The sequence below is a fragment of the Microtus ochrogaster genome, unplaced genomic scaffold (genome assembly GCF_000317375.1).
Source record: "Microtus ochrogaster isolate Prairie Vole_2 unplaced genomic scaffold, MicOch1.0 UNK3, whole genome shotgun sequence".
NCBI classification, from domain to species: domain Eukaryota; kingdom Metazoa; phylum Chordata; class Mammalia; order Rodentia; family Cricetidae; genus Microtus; species Microtus ochrogaster.
In genome coordinates, this window is record NW_004949101.1 from 8,363,951 (window position 1) to 8,386,956 (window position 23,006).

The 23,006-nt window shown below is 38.9% G+C and overlaps 1 protein-coding gene across 6 annotated transcripts in view; it reads left to right on the forward strand.

Moving 5' to 3' along the window:
- The window catches only part of Tasp1 (taspase 1), a 221,528-nt gene that overhangs the window by 72,178 nt on the left and 126,344 nt on the right, over window positions 1-23,006 (forward strand). For all 6 annotated transcript variants that reach the window (XR_003378538.1, XM_026788512.1, XM_005365529.3 and 3 more), the window contains one exon: window positions 4,296-4,402. Coding sequence is in view for 5 of the 6 variants with exons in the window: in XM_026788512.1 (XP_026644313.1) it covers window positions 4,296-4,402 (107 nt within the window). In the remaining variant the exon portion in view is untranslated. The remainder of the gene's footprint in view (window positions 1-4,295; window positions 4,403-23,006) is intronic.

A 23,006-nucleotide genomic window follows, 5' to 3' on the forward strand; every position in this document is an offset into this window, starting at 1 on the left:
TTTTTTAATTTTTTTGACTTCACAGAAATGTTTGTTCTTTACAATTTACTTTAATATTTCTTTCATGGTATAATATGCCTAAGATAGTAGTTAACAAATAGCATGTATAACAGATATATATGTGTGTATGTGTGTGTGTGTGTGATTAAAATTTTTTTCTTATATTTTTTGGTTGCAAGCCTAGCCTTTAATAGCTGAGCCATCTCTCCAGTCCCAAAATATGTTTTACTCTTGTCTATTTTAGAATACAATGTAATTTATAAAACATAATTGATCGGTTCTTGAGACTTCACTTAGTTATTACAGAAAAGAAAGACTTTCATTGCCCAAAAACTTCCTTTCACTTATAAATCCCATTCTTCCTGTATGGCTCTCAGAATTCTTTCTGTGCAGGAAGAATTACCAGTCACTGGTAAGCTGAGCAACGTAAAGCACTTGTACTTCTCATTTGATGGCCATCAACTTATCAAAGATAACCAAACTAGGCCCTTCTCACAACACTAAACATCTTAACTCATGAAGATAATATAATACCACAGTAAATCATGATGAAATCGAAAAGGACAAATGCTAGATGAGAGTGATGATGGAGAGCTGTCTCAGTTGTTAAGAGTGCCTGAAGCTCTTGCAGGTGACCCGGGTTCTCTACCAGACTACCTTGGGGCATAACTTTCTTTATTAAAACAGCATGCTTGCTGCTATTACTTGTTTTTAAATTTTTTCTTTTTTTACATTTTGTTTTGTATTGTGTGTGTGTCTCTCTGTCCGTGTGCACCTGCATGTGTCTGCTTGCATGCACGCCTGTCATTGTGTGAGTGAATATTATGGTGTGTATGTGGAAGTCAGAGGATCTGTCCTTACCTGGGGATGGGACTCAGGTTATCAGGCCTGTACCTGTTAGACATCTTGCTGGTCCTGCTACTGTTCCATTTCAATCCTGCCATGTTCTAGATCTCATCATTACTAATGTTTGTGTGGAGTCTTAAGTCCTTTCTGTCTAAAATCCTGTCATACACTCTAGGCGCTCTCACTTCCTCCTTTTGAATTTGATGCTTTTTAGTCCTTTCTCTATCTAAATTTCCCTGCCTCTAATAGTGTGTTGATAAGATGTGTAAGGAGATATTGGATGCATTGTTCTAGATATTGGAGGAAGTGCTTTTGGCACTTCTCATTTCATATGTTACTATGAACTTGTCACTCATTACATCCTCTATTGGTTTGAGGCATGTTGATGCTGTGTCTAATTTCATCAGGGTTTCTATCATGATGGGTTCTGAATGTTACTGAATGCTTTCTTTTATGTGAATTGAGATCACATGTTTTTGTTCATTGTTCTCTTGATTGTTCTTGATATGATATCATACCTATATTTGTATGTTTGCTTTGATCTTGCATCATTGTGATAACTCTTACTTGACATTTTGAAGCTGTGGCTTCTTGTTATATTGATAATTTTCATATGTGTTATAATGCTACTTGTTATATTGATAATCTTGATATGTGCTCATCAGCAATGTTGATGTATAGGTTGTAGTTATTGTGTCTTTGATTTTTGTTTCAGTGTTTGCTGATCTAGTAAAATGAGTTTGGTAAAGTTTCTTCCTTTTCAGTTTATTTTTTGAAATAGTTTGAGAAGAATTAAAATTTATTTATTTTTTCTTGAAATACTTTGTAGAATTCATCAGTGAAATTGAAGTCGAAGTCATGGACCTTTCTTTGCTGGGAGACTGTAGGCAGAGACTACTTTTTGGTTTCCTGGCAGCCCAGACCCGAAATAATCACACAGAAACTCTATTAATTATAGTACTGCTTGACCAATAGCTTAGGCTTCTTATTAACTAACTCTTACATCTTAAATTAGCCCATTCCTATTATTTTGTATTTTACCATGAGGCTTGTGGTTTTCCATTAAGGTTTCGGCCTACATCTGTCTCCTTTGGTGGCTACATGGCACCTCTGCCTACTTTCTCCCAACATTCAGCTTAATTTTCCCACCTAGCTCTAATCTGCCCTGCCACAGGCCAAAGGAGCTTCATTACTAACTGTTGATAATAAAACAAATTCACAGCATACATAGGGGAATCCCACATCAGGAGACTCCTCCGTATGTCTTGAATGTTAAGGGACAATCTCAAATCTGATACATACTGGGATAGTGCTTGATCACTGTTCTACATACATCTTGGGATCATATGGGGTACTGACTTACCGCCTCTATCTCATTACTTGTTTTAGACTGCTTTATACTTTTCCATTCTCTTGATCCAGTCTGCTGTATTGTATATGTCCAGAGCTTATCTGTGTCATTTAAAATTTCCACTTTGCAGACATATGATTGCCATGGCAGCTCTTTTGGTTCTTTGAATTTTTGTGATACCACTTTGTAAGTCTCTCCTTTTTCACATCTAATTTATTTTTCTTTCTTTATTTAGCAAAAGGTTTATTGATTTTATTTTTCAAAAATCAACTATTAATTTGATTATTAGTAGTTTATTTCTAGTTTCTATTTCACTTCTTTCTGATCTGATATTCATGATTTCCTGGCATTTGATTGTTTTCTTTTAATATTTCTTTCTTTCTTTATTTATTATGTATACAATGTTCTGTCTGTATGCCTGCAGGCCAGAAGAGGGCACCAGACCCCATTACAGATGGTTGTGAGCCACCATGTGGTTGCTGGGAATTGAACTCAGGACCTTTGGAAGAGCAGGCAATGCTCTTAACCTCTGAGCCATCTCTCCAGCCCCCTGGCATTTGATTGTTTTCTTAGACTTGGCTCTTTGACATAAAAATTAACTACTTCAAGTTGCTTTTATTGTACTCATTTGGTGAAAAAACAGGCTTTGGTATGTAGTGTTTTTATCAACTCAAGAGACTTTATAAGTTCCTTTTTGTTTCTTCAGTGAATTTTCTTTTTTGAGACAGAGTTTTGCTGTGTAGCACTAGGTGTCTTAGAACTCACTATGTAGACCAGGCTGGCCTTGAACTCAGAGAACCATCTATCTGTCTCTTCCAACTGAGTGCTGGGATTAAAGGTGTGTATCACCACCACTCTGACTCTTCAGTGGCCTGTTGACATTCAGTGACGGTATTCCTGAGCATTGTTTAATTTTCATGTATTTGTTTATTTTCTATTTTTGATTGTTGATTTCTAAATTTGGTTCTAGCATTTTAGATTTGTGATAATATTCAAGTTTTTAAGATCTTGAGACATCTTTTGGTGCCTAATATATAGTCTAGGTTGGAGAATGTACCAGTGTTAATGGGTGTGTGTATTCTGTAGATGTTTAATGAAGCTCTAGTGATTTTTTTTTTAAAGATGTTTCATTCTGTAGCCCAAGCTGACCTCAAACCCTTAACAATTCCTTTTTTTTTCCAGTTTCTTGAGGGTTGTGATGATAGGTATGAGCCACTATACCAGACTATCCAGTGATTTTTTTTTTCAATTGCCTTTTTGTCTGGATAATATGTGGCCAAACACCAAAGAAGAAGAAACTTAAGGAGAAGGACCATGTTCTGACTACATATGAGGGGCACTGTCCACCCACAGTCAGGAAGCAGAGAGAATAAAGACTGGTTCTCAGCTTGCTTTATTCTTCTGGTTCTGTCCAGGACCCCAGACCATGCAGTGGTATACCAACATTCAGGGCAATTCCTCTCTCTCCAGTTGAAACTCTCTGGAGTCCTCTCTGAGGTAGAGCCAGGGGTATTTCCTTGGTGACTCTAAATGCAGTCCAGCTGACAGTGAAGATGAGAGGTCATATGCACCGAGGTCACTGTTTCCTCCTCTGATCATACAGATAGCATGAACTCTCCAGTTTGCACTCATCCTGTGAAAACTTTCTCTCCTTCAATCTGGACACAAGGTTAAGACTTGAAGCCTCACCTCATTCTTTGTGGTTGCTAGTTTCACTGTTCATGCGGGGTGTCAGCCTCCGGGATTCTCTCCTTCTCTTGTAGCGCATCTCTAATACACTTTCTAGTGCTCTGTTTCCTGTGTTCATCTCTTAGGTCTATGCATGGAGATGGTCAAGGGTCTCCAGGTTCCCCGCGCCCTGTCTCCTCCCTTCAGAACTCAGTTGTTTCTCTGATTTGCCCTTTTTCTTAAGTTTCTAAACTTGTGCTATTTGTTTTGTTTTCCAGTTTTGTCAGCGTACCTTGGAAAGACTTTTAAAAAGCAGAAGTTCAACAGTGACTTTTTTTTTTTTTTCCCTAAGAAGACGTTTCAAAATTATCTCTCTGGCCTTCTTACTCTAATGATTCTCAAGTGTTATTTTTGTTCTTGTCTTTTGTAGGATTCAGCTTAGCTGCATTTAAAAGGAACAAGAGAAAATTAGAACTGGCAGAAAGGGTGGAAACAGACTTCATCCAGCTAAAGAAAAGAAGACAATCAAGTGCAAAGGTCAGGAGATGTCTGAAGTGTTTGCTCATGCGTGGTAGTGATACTGCTGACCTGCCTTTAGAACAGTACAGTCCATTTGAAACATAACATATGCCATATATGTATTTTAAAGCAGAACAGAGCTGGTGGGCTCATTAAGTAAATGTACCTGCTACCAAGCCTGATAACCCCAGCTCCTTCCCCAGAACCCACATGGTAGAAGGAGAGAACTGACTTTTATAAATTGTCAAAGAAAAGGCTTTCGTTCTATCAAAAGATCAGCTATGCATGTATATGAGCAGAAGAGTATTTACCTAAAATATAGAAGGCCCTGGGTTCAATCCTCAGCACTATGAAAAATAGATTAAAACATTAATGTATTATTGAATTTTTCATCACCAGCAAAATGCCCCAAAAGATTTGCTTACAAGGAGGAGAGTTTCATTTGGGTTTCAGAGATTTCCTGTGGCCATTAGGACTTTTGCTGTTAATGCCTTTAATGAGGCAATAAATCATGACTGTGGCTACGATAAAGGAAACTTGCTCATTCCATGGCAGCCAAGAAGCAAAGACAGAGAAAATGGCTAAGGTCTCTATCTCCTCTTCAGGGACTTAGTTTCTTCTTAGTGTTTTCATTCCATTTCTTAATGGTTCCACTACTTTTCCAGTAGAGCACCAGGCTAGCAACCAAGTGTGTGACACAAAAGGACATTATAACAAATACTACATCTAAAGTATGCACATCTACTTTTTCTAAGAATATTTTCAACTTTTGAAAATTTAAACCAACCTGTCATTGTTACTATTGGAAAGCTTGCTGTGATAGGTAGAAATATTAACAGTGAGTTGGTTATATGAGCAACTACATTTTTATGGACAGGAGTTTTATTTATGGGCAGGGTGGGAGGGTGATATCTATGGTGAAATTGTTGACATCAAAAGGAATATATATATCCATATTACTCCCTGAAAGTGAGACCATGAGAGATTTATACCTGAATCTCAAGCCAATTCAAGATGTAGATACTGGGAGAACAAGGAACCACCTGAAGAAGGAGGAGGAGGCACAGCCGAGGCAAAGGTATCAGGATGCATATAAAAGAGGGTGGGAGAGGGAGAAGGAGGGAAAGGAGAGAGCACTGAGAGAGGAATATTTATTTCCAAGAAAGTCTATGCTGGGTCATAGGCTCCTGAGAAGTGGCTGTTGGATTTGGCCTCTAGAGACTGTTTTGGATGGACCGTATTTGTGATGCAGTAGTATATTGGAGATGAACATGGCATGGGTTGGTCAGGGAGAAAAAGGGTCAGTGTAGCTCTTGAGAAGTTTGTCACAGAGGTAAGAGAGACCGTGAGGAGGAGTTGATGCCATGCTCATTAATTTCTGTGAATCAACTCAGTTTTGTGAGTTTAGTTTCTAGCTGTAGGGTTTTGTAGATTTTTAAGGTCTCTGTAGTATTTAAAGTGAGAAATATAGGTTTTTAGGAATTATCTATTCTTAATGATTGGTATTTCTGTTTTTTCATGATTGTTTATTTTTTTTTGTGACGTACATTGTAGAGACAGGAAAGATTACTATTTAACTGTTATATTGTATTTTTTGTTGTTGTAATGTAGCTTAATATAAAAATAGTAGTGAACACTTGACCCTGTCCTCTCTAGGTGGGCCTACTTTTGGTTTTCTTCTGTCTCTTATTGTATATAGATACTCCATATTTTCTGTGTTCTGAGAAAAAAGTAAAAGGTAATTGAGTCAGTACTAATCTTTATCATATCTGGGGGAAGGAACAGTCCTCTTGTAATAACATGATCAACTCGTTGGGAGACAGACTGAGTTACTCATGGCTGACAAGACCTTTGCATTTAGAACACAGACATGGTGCACACCATAGTCTAGATTTCATAAATATCAATTTCAAACAGCTAGTCCTGGATGTGATTGGAAGGGATTCTTATTCTTAGAGTATTGAAGAAGTTGGGGATACTGTTTGATCTCAACATTTTTGATGTTTCAGATCCCCTTTTCCTTTTCCTTTTTCACAAGCATATTGCCTAAATAGTTTCCATCTCCTTTTCTCTAATAACAGATTTTGCAGTTGAATGTGTATAGCTGTCCCCTGTCTCATCCCACCACATGCATAAAGTAGTCTAAGCTTTTGGTTAATTATGTTGCCTTTTAGGTAAAGTAGTTTTTATGTAGGACAGTGTAGCAAATGCTGTCAGACCTTGTGCATCGTGCAAGCATGTTTTAGCGTTCAGTTTTTATCAAACAAATTTAGAAAAATAAGCACTGCTTTTGTGCTTTCATACCATGTCGTGTGTTCAAAACCACTCTAAAGAGATGCTACAACATTTAATTTTGGTTCTTTAGCCACCACACAGGGACATTAAATTGGCCACATGTTTCAAAAAGGAAATGTTGGGACTTGCTTTGTGCGCTTCATATAAATATATTCTATTCTTTTGAAGTATATTGTGGGTAATGTTTTCCCCCTTTCCCCTCCATCTTGAAGTTATTATGTAAGTGCTTAACTGCATCATACTAAATCACTGTATTTTTTTGGGTGAGAGGTAGGTTAAGATCAAAGAAAACGAGTGCCCCCAAAACAACATATTTTCTTCAGATTGTTCCCTTTATACATGTCTGTGCATTTTGTGTCCAAGGAAGAGTGTCATATTATTCTCTTGAAATTTACCCACTTTGTCTGATTCTTTGTTTCTCAAGAAGATGGTTAATATGTGGGTATCTGAGTTAACAGAATTGTGGGCTTCTATTACTTTTGGAAAGAGATGTACATTACACATTAGCTCTGTAAAATGGAAAATTCCTTCAGTGAAGTAACTATCTTCCTTTTAAAATCATTGCCTTAAATGGTAGGTAATATATTACAGAATTGCAACAACCCCATCTAAGAACATCTTTATTATTTGATGAGCCTACTCTGCAAGCTTTCCATGTTAATTGGTAGATAGGTCAGTCATTAAATCTGTTACTATATCATGTATTTTTTTACATAGAGTTTGAACCTGATGATCCACATTCTTCATTTTAACTTATGGTGGTTCTTTTGTTTTTGTTAAATGTATGCATTTATTTTGTGTGTGTGTGCAAATGTATGTCATGGCATGCTTGTGGAGGTCAGAGCACAGCTTGCAGTATTCCATTCTCTCTTTCCACCATGTGGACTACAGAGCTAGAACTCAGGTAGTTAGGTGTAGTCGCAAGCACCTTTACCCACTGAGCCATCTCACTGACCTGATGGTGATTCCTTAGTCTGTAGTTTGTGGTATCATATGGTAAGTCATTCTGTTTTAAATCCTATACCTTTAACTGTACTTGGTGGGTTAGCTCTTGCTGTAATAGCTTTTACTTATTTAAGGAAAAGCTTCTAAGTACATTTGTTAAGTTGTTATGGAGATTGGGCTTCTAACTAGAGCTAAGCCTTAAAACTGTAGTTGTCTAAATGTTGAGTTTATATAGACTTGAAGATTATAAATAAGGCAAAACTGATGCAAAAGACAATGTTAATAAATTTAACTGTTCCTTTATTTTGTAATGAGAGTAACCAGTAGTATTTTTGAATATTTATTAAAAGTTAACACCAGATATTGTCAGTCTTGTAAATCTTTCCTCATTTTGTTATGAGAAACCAAGAATTCTGTATATATTGTTAATTAGCCAGAAACTTTGGCTAAACATTGAACCCCTTCCAACTGTTCTTTCCTCTGTGGTACAGTTGGCTTATTGAACCACATGGTTACTATGTATAGACAATTCTGTTGAGGTTTTATAGGTAACAGAGTTTGTCCAGAGTCCCCTGTTTCTCCCATGAAGGTTTTTTTTTTGGTTTTTGTTTTTGTTTTTTTTTTTTATTCCAGTGGATCTTAAATCTGACTAGCATTAGATCCAGCTGAGGATCTAAACACTATAGATTCTTAGGCACTCTGTTTTTCAAAAATGTTTAAGCTAGCATGTAAAGTAATGGGTTTTGTTATGGCATATTCATATGCATATAATCATTAAAACAATTAGTTATTGATTCTCTGTGTGTGTGGGATGGGACACACATGCCATGGTCTGTATGTGGAGGCTGGAGAACAGCTCGTGAGAGTTGGTTCTCTCCTGCTAGCATGTGCATTCTGGTGATCAAATTTTAGGATGGCCAGCTTAGTTATAAGTCTACCCACTGGCCATCGTCAAAGCCCCACGGTGTCTTTTACTTTGTTCTTGTCATTCCCCACTTCTAGTGCTCCTCCCATCTTCTTCTAGCGCTGCCCCCCCCCCCCCACTTTCCCTCTACAGTCCCTCCTGCTTTCATGCCACATGCACCCCATTGTTCTCTGTTTAAACCCCTTTTGGGATCTTGTCACTGTTCTCATAGTCTCCTTTCTATTTTTATGACCAACCCTATATAAATTTAAACCTCGAGTCCTCACCGGAAAGAAAACATATTTGTTTTACTGAGTCTGATCTACTTGGTTGAACATAATCTTCATTTGCAACAAATTTATTTTATGCTTATAAAATATTTATTTATTTATCAGGTATCTTTCTTTTTAAAGAGTATTTATGACTCATTTTATTGTATTATCTTTTTTAAAGTAAACGTAAGATGTTAAATTTTATTAAAAATGAACATGTTTTTTGACGAAAGCCTTAATGAAATTGATAAAAATTACTATGAAATGTGATGCAAGGGCTGAATCCAGAGTGCCCTCAGTTATTTACTGCCAAGTGCAGATAGCTGAGCTTTGTGTCCCATCCGATTTCCCATTGTCCTGGGGAGACAACTGTAAGCTGGGACAGTACTTGGTTCTGTGTGCTAAGTCTTGGGAGAGGTGAATTCAGGAATAAGGAGCAGGGGTCCTATTTAATCCACTGGCCACATAGCTGTTGAATAAACTGTGGTACATGCTACAAAAAGAAAGACACCTTGTGATTGCATCCCTGAGGCTTACAACAGACCCCTAACTAGCACAGGCTTCTGCTCACAGACAGTGTTAGCCTGAGTAGGACTCACCCAGTTTAGGGACTCCAAAACCATGAAAAATCTAAATAACACGACTCACTCATTCCCCACAATAGCAAATTTCAAGAGTAGAAGAGCCACCTCATATCTGACACAGAGGGCCGACTTCCAAAATATATAAAGAACTCAAGAAGCTATATATCAAAATATCAAATAATCTGATTAAAATGGAGTATAGATCTAAACAGTTAATTCTCAACAGAAGAATCTCAAATGGCCAATACACTTAAAGAATTGTTCAACATCTCTAGTCATCAGGGAAATGCAAATCAAAATGCCTCTGAGATACTATCTTACATCTGTTAGAATGGCTGAGATTAACAAAAAAAAACCCTGATGATAGCTTATGTAGGAGAGGATGTAGAGTAAGGGGAACACTCCTCCACTGCTGGTAGGGGTGAAAACTTGCATGGTCTCTTTGGAAGTCTATATGGCAGTTTCTTAGAAAACTGCGAATTAATCTACCTCAAGATGCAGCTATACCAATGTTGAGCATATACCCAAAGAATGTTCAACCATACCACAAGGACACTTGCTCAGCTATGTTCATAGCAGCATTATTTTTAATAAACCAGAACCTAGAAACCAGAATCTAGGTGCCTCTCAACTGAAGAATAGATAAGGAAAATGTGGTACGTCATTGGCCCCCCCTCCCCTGCCATGTAATGGCATAGGTGAGGGACACATGCTGTGTAACCAACCCCCACTCCCCTTGCTACCCATGGCTAGCAAGAGATCTGGCCCAAGGACTACAAGAGCTGGAGAATTGGCCCTGTCCCTCACCACCTCACCAACTACAGTACATGGGCGATTGGGACCTGTATCCAGCCTGGGGAGCACACTAGAGCTGACCCTGTTGCCCCATGCAGGTGAGCCAGCCTGGTACATTAGCACAGTGGAGTATTACTCAGCTATAAGAAACAATGACTACATGAAATTTGCAGGCAAATGGATGGGGCTAGAAAAAAAATCATGTTGAGTGAGGTAACCCGAACCCAGAAAGACGAACACGGTATGTATTCACTCATAAGTGGATAATTGGAGTAAAGTGCAGGATAACCAACCTACAATCCACAGCCCCAGAGAGGCCCAAAAAGGGATGCATGGATTTCCCTTGGAAGGGGAAATAGAAGAGATCTCCTTTGTAGACGGGGTGGGGGGGGGAAGAAAATGGAGGATGGGAAATTGAAGGACCAGGTTGGATGTAGCACTGCTTCTGGACCTGGGTCATAGGCGGACTGGTCAGCCCATTAGCTTTTCCTCTTAGTCACTATCTGGATGAGCTGTCCAGCACTGACTCAGCCAGCCCACCCTTAGCAGCCTGCAGCAAGGAGCATGGACCAGTTCTCTTCTCAGCCCTTAGGTCTGGCTTACCCACATTTACAACAGCAGGGCCAGCTCCACTGTCTTGCCCAGGCCAGGTGCAGGGACCACTCTTTATTTCTGTAGGAAGAATGGGGCGGCACCAGGGGTGGGGGGTGTTCAACTCTCTTGTTCTCATACACTAAGGGCTGGCTCACCTGCATGGGGCAACAGGGTCAGTTCTAGTGTGCTCCCCAGGCTGGATACAGGTCCCAATCGCCCATGTACTGTAGTTGGTGAGGTGGTGAGGGACAGGGCCAATTCTCCAGCTCTTGTAGTTCTTGGGCCAGATCTCTTGCTAGCCATGGGTAGCAAGGGGAGTGGGGGTTGGTTACACAGCATGTGTCCCTCACCTATGCCATTACATGGCAGGGGGGGGCAATGACGTGCCATCTTTCCCAAAAGTGTGCAGCTCTCCTGCTACAGTAGCCAGTGAGCTCTCACAGGATCAATGAGAGCTGTCACCAATTCAATATGTCCCTCAGATTTCATCATGTATGGTTCCTATTTCTGAAGCTGCAAGCTCGGTTGAAGAGGACAACCTTCCACGATAGGAGGACTGGTGTTCAGTCAAATGGTATACCAGTAGCAGTACTTCCCTGAAAATTTCAAAATTTCCAAACAAGCTCTCAAGATCAGGTAGCTTGATTTCAGCATTCTATTTCTACTTTAGGTTTATTTGGCTATTTGGGAATTTTTTTTTCCCTTTTTTTTTTTTCGAGACAGGGTTTCTCTGTAGCTTTGGAGCCTATCCTGGAACTAGATCTGGTAGACCAGGCTGGTCTCGAACTCACAGAGATCCACCTGCCTCTGCCTCCTGAGTGCTGGGATTAAAGGAGTGTGCCACCACCGCCCAGCTTTATTTGGGGACTTTCATATTTGAATTTTACATTTTTAAAATTTCTGTGAATGTAGTTAGAATTTTAATATGGATAGTGTTGAGTCTGTAGATTGTTTCTTACAAAATTGATTTTACCATCCAAACATGGATGGTCTGATGTTGTCACCCTTTACTGTTTTTCAGTTTCTTTCTTTAGTTTCTTAAATTTTTTTCTTGTATAGGTCTTTAACTTCCCTGGTAAGGTTTATTTTCAGGTATTTTGTCTTTTTATTCTGAAGCTGTTGTAAATAGGATTTCCTGGCCTGCTTTCTTTGAATATTCTGCTTCTGCCATGTCCCTCCTCTCCCCACTCATTCCTACCTTTTCCTTTCTCCCCTCTTCTCCCTCTTTCTTCCTCTCTCCCTACTCTTTCTTCCTCCTCCTTTTTCTTTTTAAATGACCCATTAGTTAGGGTTGTCTATGAATATGGATGGGGTTACTTTAAATGACTCTAATTAGAATTGCTTATATGAATACGAGTAGGGGCTATTTAGTGGCACATGGGCAACTTACCAGTGGCTACACCACTGAAGAAATTCTCCTTCCTTCAATGACCATTAGCTGCTATAAACTCCATAGGGAAGAGTGGGGGCCTTAGGAGTCCCTCACCAAAGGCAAATAGGTTTTATCCAGGCAGCTACAGGTGCTGGGTTCCTGAGTACAATTGTCACCTTAGGTAGGTGTCAGATGCTTTTTTGGTATCTATTGAGATGATTGTGTGTTTTCTGCCCAAGTTTATTTTGGTTTTTATTAAATTTATAGATTTGGGTATACTATACCAACCTTACTTCCTTATAATGAAACTAACAGTCACAGTGTGTGACCTTTTTCAATATATTTTTAGAATGCAGTTTGAAAAAATTTTTATTTAATGTGCTTACACACATAAGGGGATTGTGTGTGTGTCTCTCTCTGTGTGTGTTATCTAGTTTTGATATAGTGTACTACTTGCTAGTGTAGTAGGATGAGTTTTTTGTAGCCTTCTTTTCCTTTCTAGATGTGAAAACTTTGTGAGGATTATAGTTTTTGGATTCTGCAGTGAATCCATCCAGTCCTGTGCTTTTTTTTGTGGGGAGAATTTTTGGCGATACGATTTCTCTCTGTAGCCTTGGTTGGTCTGGAACTTGCTATGTAGATCATAGAGTTACCTGCCTCTGCCCCTCAAGTGCTGGGAACAAAGGCTTGTGTTGTGGAAATTCATTTGACCGGTAGCTTTTGGAGTTATAGGTGTGGGTATTTTTCTACATGCTTATTTGTGTACCATTTGTATGCCTGGTTCTTGAGGAGTCCAGAAGAGACTGTTGAGTCCCTTGGGACTAGAGTTAGAGCTGGTTTTAAGTCACCAGGCATGTCCTGGGAAACTGAAGCTATGCCTCTGGAAGAGCAGCTCTTTCCTGTTTAGGACTGCCCTCCTTATGCTGCAGTGTTAGTTTAGTTTCCACAAACTGTCCTAGTGTGTCCTCCTCTTGAAATGCTCTTGTTTCATTAGTGATTAAAAAGAAAGAAGTTTTGTTGGATATAACAATTTTGATTAGCAGTGTATTGTTACATACTTTCTTGGCTTTTTATCATAGAAGATAAGTGTGATCTGATGTTAATTTGGCATGTTAGCTTTTGTAAATGAGGTTATTTATTTATTTATTTATTTATTTATTTATTTATTAAAGATTTCTGTCTCTTTCCCACCACCGCCTCCCATTTCCCTTCCCCTCCCCCAATCAAGCCCCTCTTCCTCGTCAGCCCAAAGAGCAATCAGGGTTCCGTGCCCTGTGGGAAGTCCAAGGACCACCCACCTCCATCCAGGTCTAGTAAGGTGAGCATCCAAACTGCCTAGGCTCCCACAAAGCCAGTACGTGCAGTAGGATCAAAAACCCATTGCCATTGATCTTGAGTTCTCAGTAGTCCTCATTGTCCGCTATGTTCAACGAGTCTGGTTTTATCCCAGGCTTTTTCAGACCCAGGCCAGCTGGCCTTGGTGAGTTCTTGATAGAACATCCCCATTTTCTCAGTGTGTGGGTGCACCCCTCGTGGTCCTGAGTTCCTTGCTCTTGCTCTCTCTCCTTCTGCTCCTGATTTGGACCTTGAGATTTCTGTCTGGTGCTCCAATGTGGGTCTCTGTCTCTGTCTCCTTTCATCGCCTGATGAAGGTTAATATTCAGGAGGATGCCTATATGTTTTTCTTTGGGTTCTCCTTATTTAGCTTCTCTAGGATCACTAATTATAGGCTCAATGTCCTTTGTTTATGGCTAGAAACCAAATATGAGTGAGTACATCCCATGTTCCTCTTTTTGGGTCTGGCTTACCTCATTCAGGATAGTGTTTTCTATTTCCATCCATTTGCATGGAAATTCACAAAGTCCTTGTTTTTTACTGCTGAGTAGTACTCTAATATGTATATATTCCATACTTTCTTCATCCATTCTTCCATTGAAGGGCATCTAGGTTGTTTCCAGGTTCTGGCTATTACAAACAATGCTGCTATGAACATAGTAGAGCATATACTTTTGTTGTATGATAAGGCCTCTCTTGGGTATATTCCCAAGAGTGGTATTGCTGGGTCCAGGGGTAGGTTGATCCCGAATTTCCTGAGAAACTGCCACACTGCTTTCCAAAGTGGTTGCACAAGTTTCCATTCCCACCAGCAGTGGATGAGTGTACCCCTTTCTCCACAACCTCTCCAGCAAAGGCTATCCTTGGTGTTTTTTATTTTAGCCATTCTGACAGGTGTTAGATGGTATCTTAAAGTTGTCTTGATTTGCATTTCCCTGATCGCTAAGGAAGTTGAGCATGACCTTAAGTGTCTTTTGGCCATTTGAAGTTCTTCTGTTGAGAATTCTCTGTTCAGCTCAGTGCCCCATTTTATAATTGGGTTGATTAGCCTTTTACGGTCTAGTTTCTTGAGTTCTTTATATATTTTGGAGATCAGAGCTTTGTCAGTTGCGGGGTTGGTGAAGATCTTCTCCCAGTCAGTGGGTTGCCTTTTTGTCTTAGTGACAGTGTCCTTTGCTTTACAGAAGCTTCTCAGTTTCAGGAGGTCCCATTTATTCAATGAGGCCCTTAATGTCTGTGCTGCTGGGGTTATACGTAGGAAGTGGTCTCCTGTGCCCATGTGTTGTAGAGTACTTCCCACTTTCTCTTCTATCAGGTTCAGTGTGTTCGGACTGATATTGAGGTCTTTAATCCATTTGGACTTGAGTTTTGTGCATGGTGATAGATAAGGATCTATTTTCATTCTTCTACAGGTTGACATCCAGTTTTGCCAGCACAATTTGTTGAAGATGCTCTCTTTTTTCCATTGTATACTTTTAGCTCCTTTATCGAAAATCAGGTGTTCATAGGTTTTTTCTTACATCCTTTAAAAACAAAGTCAGCTAAAAACTTTTTAATACATTTATTTATTCAAATGTAAGTATTGCAGCTTGGATGGAAAAGTTTCCTGGTAGTCGGGAGCCAAGGAATACCGCAAAGTCATTGTAAGCATAGCAGCTTATGGCTCTGCTCCGGGGAAACGGTTCCCCAGTGCAAGTGTAACAATTCTTCTCCAGCAGTGCAGGGTTTCCTCAGTGAAGTTACAACTCTGTTCCATTCTGCTCTGGAGACGGATTATCGCTCTGCTCAGGACTGGCAAAGTGTTACCGTTCTGCTTGGATAGGGGAAAGTTTCCTGATGAGAAGTGTTACCGCTCTGCTCAGGTAATATTTACAACCCCTCCCCCCAACCCCTGTGTGATGCAGGTGCCATGGGACTTGTGTGGAGGTCAGTTTTCTTCTACCATATGTCTCTTCGGCTCCAACTCAAGTTGTCTGTTTGACAGCAAGCACCTTTAGCCTACTGAGCTATGTTATCTGTCCCTAATATTTTTCCATTTCTGTTTGATAGAGTCTATTGGTCATATTTTTCAGTGTATTTTAAAATTTTATAAAATTTCATCCATGAGTTTTAAATTTATAACAACTTATTTCTTAAAAACTTAAATTTCCTTGGTTAACTTTTCTTCTATGTTAGTAACTTTTTATCCATGCTTACTATTTTCTCATTTGTTAGGTTGGTGCAGAAGTAAATGGAGGTTTTGCACTGTTGACATTTGCCGTGAAATTGGAATGTATTCTTAATGCATGTGGTTATGTTATACATCCCTTCACTACACATTTCTCATTTTATTATCCTTTTGCTAATAACTTATTTGCTGTTTATTTTATTCCATGGAGATTATTTTAGACAAAAACGAAATTGGAACAGTTTTCCTATCTGTGTTGAAATAAGTTGTATAGCAGTACAGACAATTTGCTTGGTATGTCAACAATGTATGGGTCTTAGGAACTGCTAATGAATGTTCAGCATAGTGCATTGGTTCAGGGAGCCTATGTCCCAAAGGGAATGGTGAAAGCCCCGCTTAATCCAAACAACCTCAGAGCATTGGCATTTTAAAGAAAAAGAAGAGAAAATTTGCACACGACAGCAGAAGAGACATCAAGCAATTCTCATAACTCAACAGGAAGAATTAAACATGTCTTAATGTGGCATTACAAATAGCAATGCCAATCTCCCCAACCTTGCTGAATTATTTGGTTGGTAACCCCAGATTCTCCATGAATTATACTCTTAGGAAACTCAAAAACAAGTGTCACAAGAGTACATACTGGAAGCTGGCCAGCAGAATACGTCTAGACTGTAAGAAAGGGACTTTGATCTGAACTATGCAGTGGTTAGAAAAACGGGAACTTTGCTGACACTAGAATATAGAAGGTGATGTAGGTTCTGGTAAGCAGTGCACTGATATTAAGTGAATTGCCCAATGATGCAGCCAGTATTCCAAACCATACTAACTGTCCAGGTTTGCTTTAATTATCAGTTTGACATTATCTGGGAACGAATCTCAGCTGAGGACTTGTCTGCATCAGATTGGCATGTTGGCATATGTGTGGCTGGGGGTTATTTGATTGCTGTTTCATGTAAGATGGCCCATGCTGTTGTGAGTGGCACCAACTGGATATAACAGTTAACTGAACATAAAACTACCAGCCAGCAAGCAGCATTTTCCGTGGGTTTTTGCTGCACTTCTTCAGCTACGAATTAATTTCCTTGGCCAGAGGTAATGTTGGGAGGAATAGCAAGTAGGTCTGTCTCAAGTTTGTACCTTGACTTCTCAGTTATCTGATAACCTGAGTACCATCCTCAGGATCCACATGGTGGAAGGAGAGAACTAGCTGAAGCCTGCAAGTTCAATACCCCTCGTGTGCATGACCCCAGAATGTATGATACCCTGCCCATAAATAAATGTCATTTTTAGATATCAAACAAAGAATTACCATATAAATTAATATTAAGGCATGAAAAGAGTATTCTAGATTTGTAGGGTACTATGAAAAGACCAAATTTAGGAGTCATGGATGTAGAAGAAAAATTCCATGCTTAATACAGAAAATAGTTTCCATAAAATCACAACAAAAAGTTTCCTAAACCTAGGAAAAGGAATATTTATATAAGTTATAGGAAGCATTTAAACATCAGAAGAGACCAAAAAAGAAATTAAAATGCTAACAAGTCAGAGTGAAGTATCAAATGGCACATAAAGGCTTTGAGGCCATTGCTCACTGCAGCAGAACCTGGAATGCTGCATTTACTTTTCTGTTTAGTTTTTTTAATGAGTTTGTTTCAGTGTCTCAATCCTGTTTTTGCTCAATTTCTGTATTTATAGAATAATAATTGATTATAAAACACCAGCTATTTCTCTGCCTTTTAACATTTTCTAGTCGTACTTTAAGAACTAGCTCCAGTTCCCCTGAGATCAGAATACATTGTTTCCTTCTACTTAGTTGGTGAATTACACCAGAAGTGCTTGTCAAATTGGATTACTTATGATTTACATCTGTCAGTTTGAGATTGCTGTATATTGTTATTTGAGCATATTTGTGTTAGCTCATGAATGGATGAACATTTAACTTATTTTTATCCTTTTTATAGACCATAGAAAGTCCCATTTAATTCAGTTAGCACTAATAATACACAACTGATTCTGATTTTAATTTCGAAGTGAAAAAGTGCATTATTAGTTTTGTAGTTTAACAAAAAAGTTTGATTTTGTTAGATGGTTAAATACACAGTAGTTCAAAATTCATGCTTAGATAATAATAAATGTGGATTTAATTTATATTAGACTTGTATATAGGGATTAGCAACAAAAAGAAGTTAGATTAATTGAAATATTAAATAATATTGCTATTTCCTCAGAATTATAGCTATTAAGTGGTGATATTAAAATACATAAACAGATTAGGGAAATATGAGCATCACCAAGGACTGACTTTTAAAAAGGTACGTGCGGAAGTGCCCACAAGGGGGCGTGCTCATCCAGAGATATTTTAGCAAGTACCTTTCCTGTTACACAGGGCAAAAAAAATTTTTTTTAAACATATGTACTTACACACCATCTCCCCCACATCCTGGGTAAGAATGAAACCTTACACAGAAAGAATTCCCACTCGTTTCCTGGAACCTGTTTGTTTTGATGTGTGATCTTCCAAGTGTGAACAAAGGTCTGATAGAATGAAAATATCAGCTACCTTGTAAACATTGGCAAGTTTATAATTGCCTGAACGTCACCGCAAGTGGCAGGTCTGTGAGTACTCTTTTCTCTGAGGTCTGTTGATGCCCTTTGGTTTTGTAAGCACCATGACGTTTCCCGTGAGGAAGGGTTAAGGTTCATAAAACCCTTATTGGATCATTAGCCCTTTTAACACACAGGTGCTGCTGCTATGTTCATTTTCTGTTCATCTGTAGGAGGGTTTTCACATTGAGAAAGCACAGGCCCCTAGTACATGGCCTCATGTGATCTTTAGGTTTTCTTGTTCAGTACCTTTATTTTTCTTTTGTACTCAGTGTTATAGTCAGCAAATAATTGCTGGATTTCTTGTGAAGTTTTAAAGACAGGCTTTAGTGAGTGAAGAAAGCATTTGGAGCTTAGGCTCCGCCTCTTACATATCTGACTCTGGGCTATTAAACAGTACATGGAAGTCATATCATTTGATATGTGCCCAGACAATGAAACACACCAGCGAGAGCTACAGAACTGGATGCAGAACTTACTGAATTCTGCTGAGTTCCACTTGGCCAGCTTATGGAAAGAGAGGAATGTAAGTTCAACTGAGGAAGTAAAAGTTCTAGGGTCAGCATCCTGCAGGTGGAGGAACTTGGTTCAGCCGCAGGATCTGCACAGGTGCGAGGTGTTGGACTGATTGGCAGTGCTGCTCCAAACTCTGAAGTGCTGTCTAGCCAAACTCTGCAGCTTACATTTGTCTCCAGTGGGGAATGTTAGCTGACCAAGTTAAATCATCTGCAGAGTTTAGCAAACTATCACAGCCCTGGAGAAAATGAGGTGTTTCCCCACACTCAATGCCTCTCTAATTTTATTTGTTCTAACTGTACTCGGCACCTAATGTTTGGAAGTATGTGTGAATGGAGTTTATCCTAGGAATTATTGCATTATATTATTGCATTAATGTAGGCTTTTGAGTGTTGTAAGCCTCTTAACATCATTGAGGTTAAGTTGAAAGACATATTATTATTTATGTCCTAGAATGTACTTTGCTCTTTGCTCATTCCTTTAGTTCTTTTGACTTATCTAATAAGATTTTAATCTATTGGAATACAAAAGGAGAAAGAGCATATGAACATTTTTTCTTTTTACTTTTAAGATGTTTGCCTTTAGTCATTAAATTTCTGTGAGTTTGAGTAATTATTGTTTATGTGAACATACTCATAATTAACTGGCCAAACAGATAGTGGTATGCTTTTCAAATCTCACATCATATAAAACAACTTATTAGTGTTTTACAAGTCAGTATAATGATTATTCTTCAATATGGAGAGGGTCCCATTTAAATCCAGCTTAAGTGACCCATCCTAATTGTTATAACATTTCTCTGCCAGGAATAAGATCCAGATTGTCTGTGTTATTTTCTAGCCCTTTATCTGTTATTCCCTACTGCTTTAAGACTCAGTTCAAAGGCCAGCAGAGTTCTGGCATTTAAAAGTGTAATTTTATCCAGAGAAAGTGAGGGTATGCCCAAAATGAAAAAAAGACCTATGTTCCAGGCTATGGCCAGGTGTTCCTTAAAAGAGCTAAATTGAACAACTATATTGAAAAACATTTCCCGCTCTTCTAAAGAGTTTGCTGCAATTACAAAGCAATTTAATTAACAAAGTTTTAGCTTGCTTATTTATGTGACTTTTAATCCTTCCAGGTACTGAATCCATATCCCTTTAGTATGTTATACTGTGACTGTCAGTGAAGCGGTATGGTGCATGTGCCTCTATGAAATGCCCCCTTCTCTTTTGGGTTTATTTCTCAGTTATTGATTATTGATTATAGCAAAGGATAGCCATTCTTCCAGTGGAGAAAACACAGTTGAAGCAAAACTTTGGTATCAATATTACTTTAGAGCTTTTAGGAACTTAGATATTTTTGAGTTAAAACTAAGTCAAAAATGAGAAGAGTATGATTCGGTGTTAGAAGAGCTCAGAAGTGAAAGGGCATTAACAAGGACAAATCTAACACTGAACGTAGGGTATGGTCAGAATCAAGACTAGATTTCTTTATAGATAAAATGAGAGGTATTTAGAAGCTTATTTTGAGCAGTAGACCAAGGCGCATGTAAAACTTCCTGAAATGAAGATCTCTCCCATGGTGTGAGAAATGGGTCTGGTCTTGAGTGTGGTGAGGATGGAGGCAGCCTAAGAGTCACAGTAGTCCTTGTAAGGATGTGCTTTGGCTCCGTAGATGGTGTGCAGAAGCATTGCATCCAGGGAAGATCTAAGTGTAACTGAATCAGAAAAGAACTCAGTAAGAAGAAAATGGCTTAGGTACGCTGAACTCTCATCACACATGGAAATTGAACGAGATTTTCTTTTAGAGGATACAAAATTTGAGTTATTGCTGAGGTGCCATTAAAAATCATTCATTACATAGTATTTGTTGCCTGTTGCGTATAGGGACATCAGGACACAGTAACCCCCAAACTAGCCTAGAACAAACTCCTGCATAGTGCCATTGGGGTAGGAAGAGAGCCTGTTTAGGGAATTTCTCTGAGAAATGACTTAGAAAACTTTTTTTGGAGTGTTTTGACGCTGCAGGATTTTAAGACGGGTGGGGATGGGGGTATTTGCATTTATTACTGGAGAGAACCCAGGCTGGTGTTGGAGAAACTGATAGGGGATGGGCCTTTGCTGAGATTTCAGTGTAACATGAATGGGCCGGCTTGTTGGGGTTTTTGTCCTCCTACCAGGCACCCCACAACTGTTTAGCCCCAGAGTAAAATCACACAAAGATCTCTGTAAGTTATAAAGCTGGTTGGCCCATTAGCTCTAGCCTCTCACTGGCCAGCTCTTACATCTTGATTAACCCATTTTTCTGATTTATGTTAGCCATGTGGCTCAGTACCTTTTCCAGTGGGGCAGGTCACATCCTGCTGCTTTGGTGATCTGGGCAGGAGTGGGAGGAATCAACGTCCTCCTTCCCAGAATTCTCCTGTTCTCATTACATCATTTCTATTTTTTGTCTGGTCATCCCGCCTATATTTCCGGCCTGGCCAATCAACATTTATTTAAAACATGATTGACAGAATACAGACAAGTCTCCCACACCATTTCAGTAGTAGAGAAAATGGCTCATTCAGTTTACTTAACAGTTTTTTTTCCAGAACCAGCTTTGCTTGTTTTGCTCTCTGTGTAGTATTAATTTCTTCATTGATTTTTTAAAAAAAATCTTATCTTCAAATTTTTATTTGATATTATGTTTAACCCGCTCTCTTTCTGACTACTTTAATTGGCCGCTTAATATTAGTTTGTTTTTGTAGGATAGAGTCTTGCTGTATAGCCAGGCAGGGTTCAAACTACAGTCTTCCTTACTCAGCCTATTGAGTGCTGGGATTACAGGTGTTAGCACCTTCAGATCTGCACAGTAATACTTGATGTCCTTGAGTTGTGCTTTATAAGTGTAATTTATAATATAATTTATATTGTCCTCAAGAGCGTCTCAAAATTATCATATACTTAGATATTTTTTCAACTTTTAGTATCTTAGGTCAGTGCCTTTAATCAGTGGCTTATTATGCTTGTATATTAAGTATTGTTAAAAATGTCTCATTTGGTTCTGAGCATTTCATAGTCTTTCAATTTCTGTATCTTTAGCAGTCATGGGTTTCTGTGTTGATCATCATCTCCTGCAAACAGAAACTTCTGATAAGGGTTAAGAGATGCACTGATCTATGTTTCTAAAGATAAATAATTAGGAGTCAGTTTAATACTGTGTTTGTTTAGGAGAATAATAGAGGCTGGTTCTATTCTAGGTCCTAGGACTTGTTTAATCCTGATATCTCAGCTGTAATAATGGTACTGCGTATGGGTTTCAACTTGTGGAGCAGACCTTAAATTCAATCAGGAAGTAGTTGGTTACTTTCATGGTATTCATGCCACTATTGCACCGCTGGGCTTACCTTGCTAGGACAGTTCCTATTGCAGCTTGTGGTATTCACGGTGGGTAAGATTGATGATGGCTTTCCATCTCTGGATGTGTAAACAAACAACTTTCAGCACTATGAAAGCTGGCTAATAGTGATGAAGTTTCCAGCTTAGTACCAGGTTGATTTCTCCATAGTCTATGTCTCAAATATATAGTGTCTTCAGCAAAAGAAGATAGCCAATAACACTGGCAAGCACTTAAAATGTTTGGTCGTCTGTGGTACCTCTCCAGCTAACAGTTTCAAAAGTGCTGACCCATTCCTGACTGAAGGCTTAGTATTTGTTGGCCTGCTTTGTCTGGTAAAGTCTTCTTGCCCCATCTACTCATTCATGTTCATACTGTTCATTCACTATAGCCAGGGAATGGTAACAATATAGGTGCCCATCAGTTGATGAATAGATAGTAAAACTGGCGTACATTTACACAATGGAGTATATTATTCAGCTGTTAAGAAAAATGAAAATATGAAATTCCCAGGTAAATGGGTGGATGTGGAAACAGTTATTCTCAGTGAGTACCAAACCCGGAAAGACAGATGTTGCATGTTTTCTCATTTGTTAGCTTTGAATCTTTAAATATATGTGTGTTCCATTTGGAATACCCATGGAAGCCAGGAAGGGTTAGTAAGGGGGTCTGTGGGGGAGGACTTTCAAGAGAGGACTTTTCAATGCTATAGAGGGTTCCAGGGAGAATAGTGGTTCATGAAGGGTCTCATGGGGTGGGTCATGGAAGACTAGAGGTTAGGAGGAAATTCACAGAGGGATTACCAGAAGTAGAAACCCTTTGAAAAACCTCACAAGGAAACCTATCTGCTACTATCTAAGTTCCCTAATATAT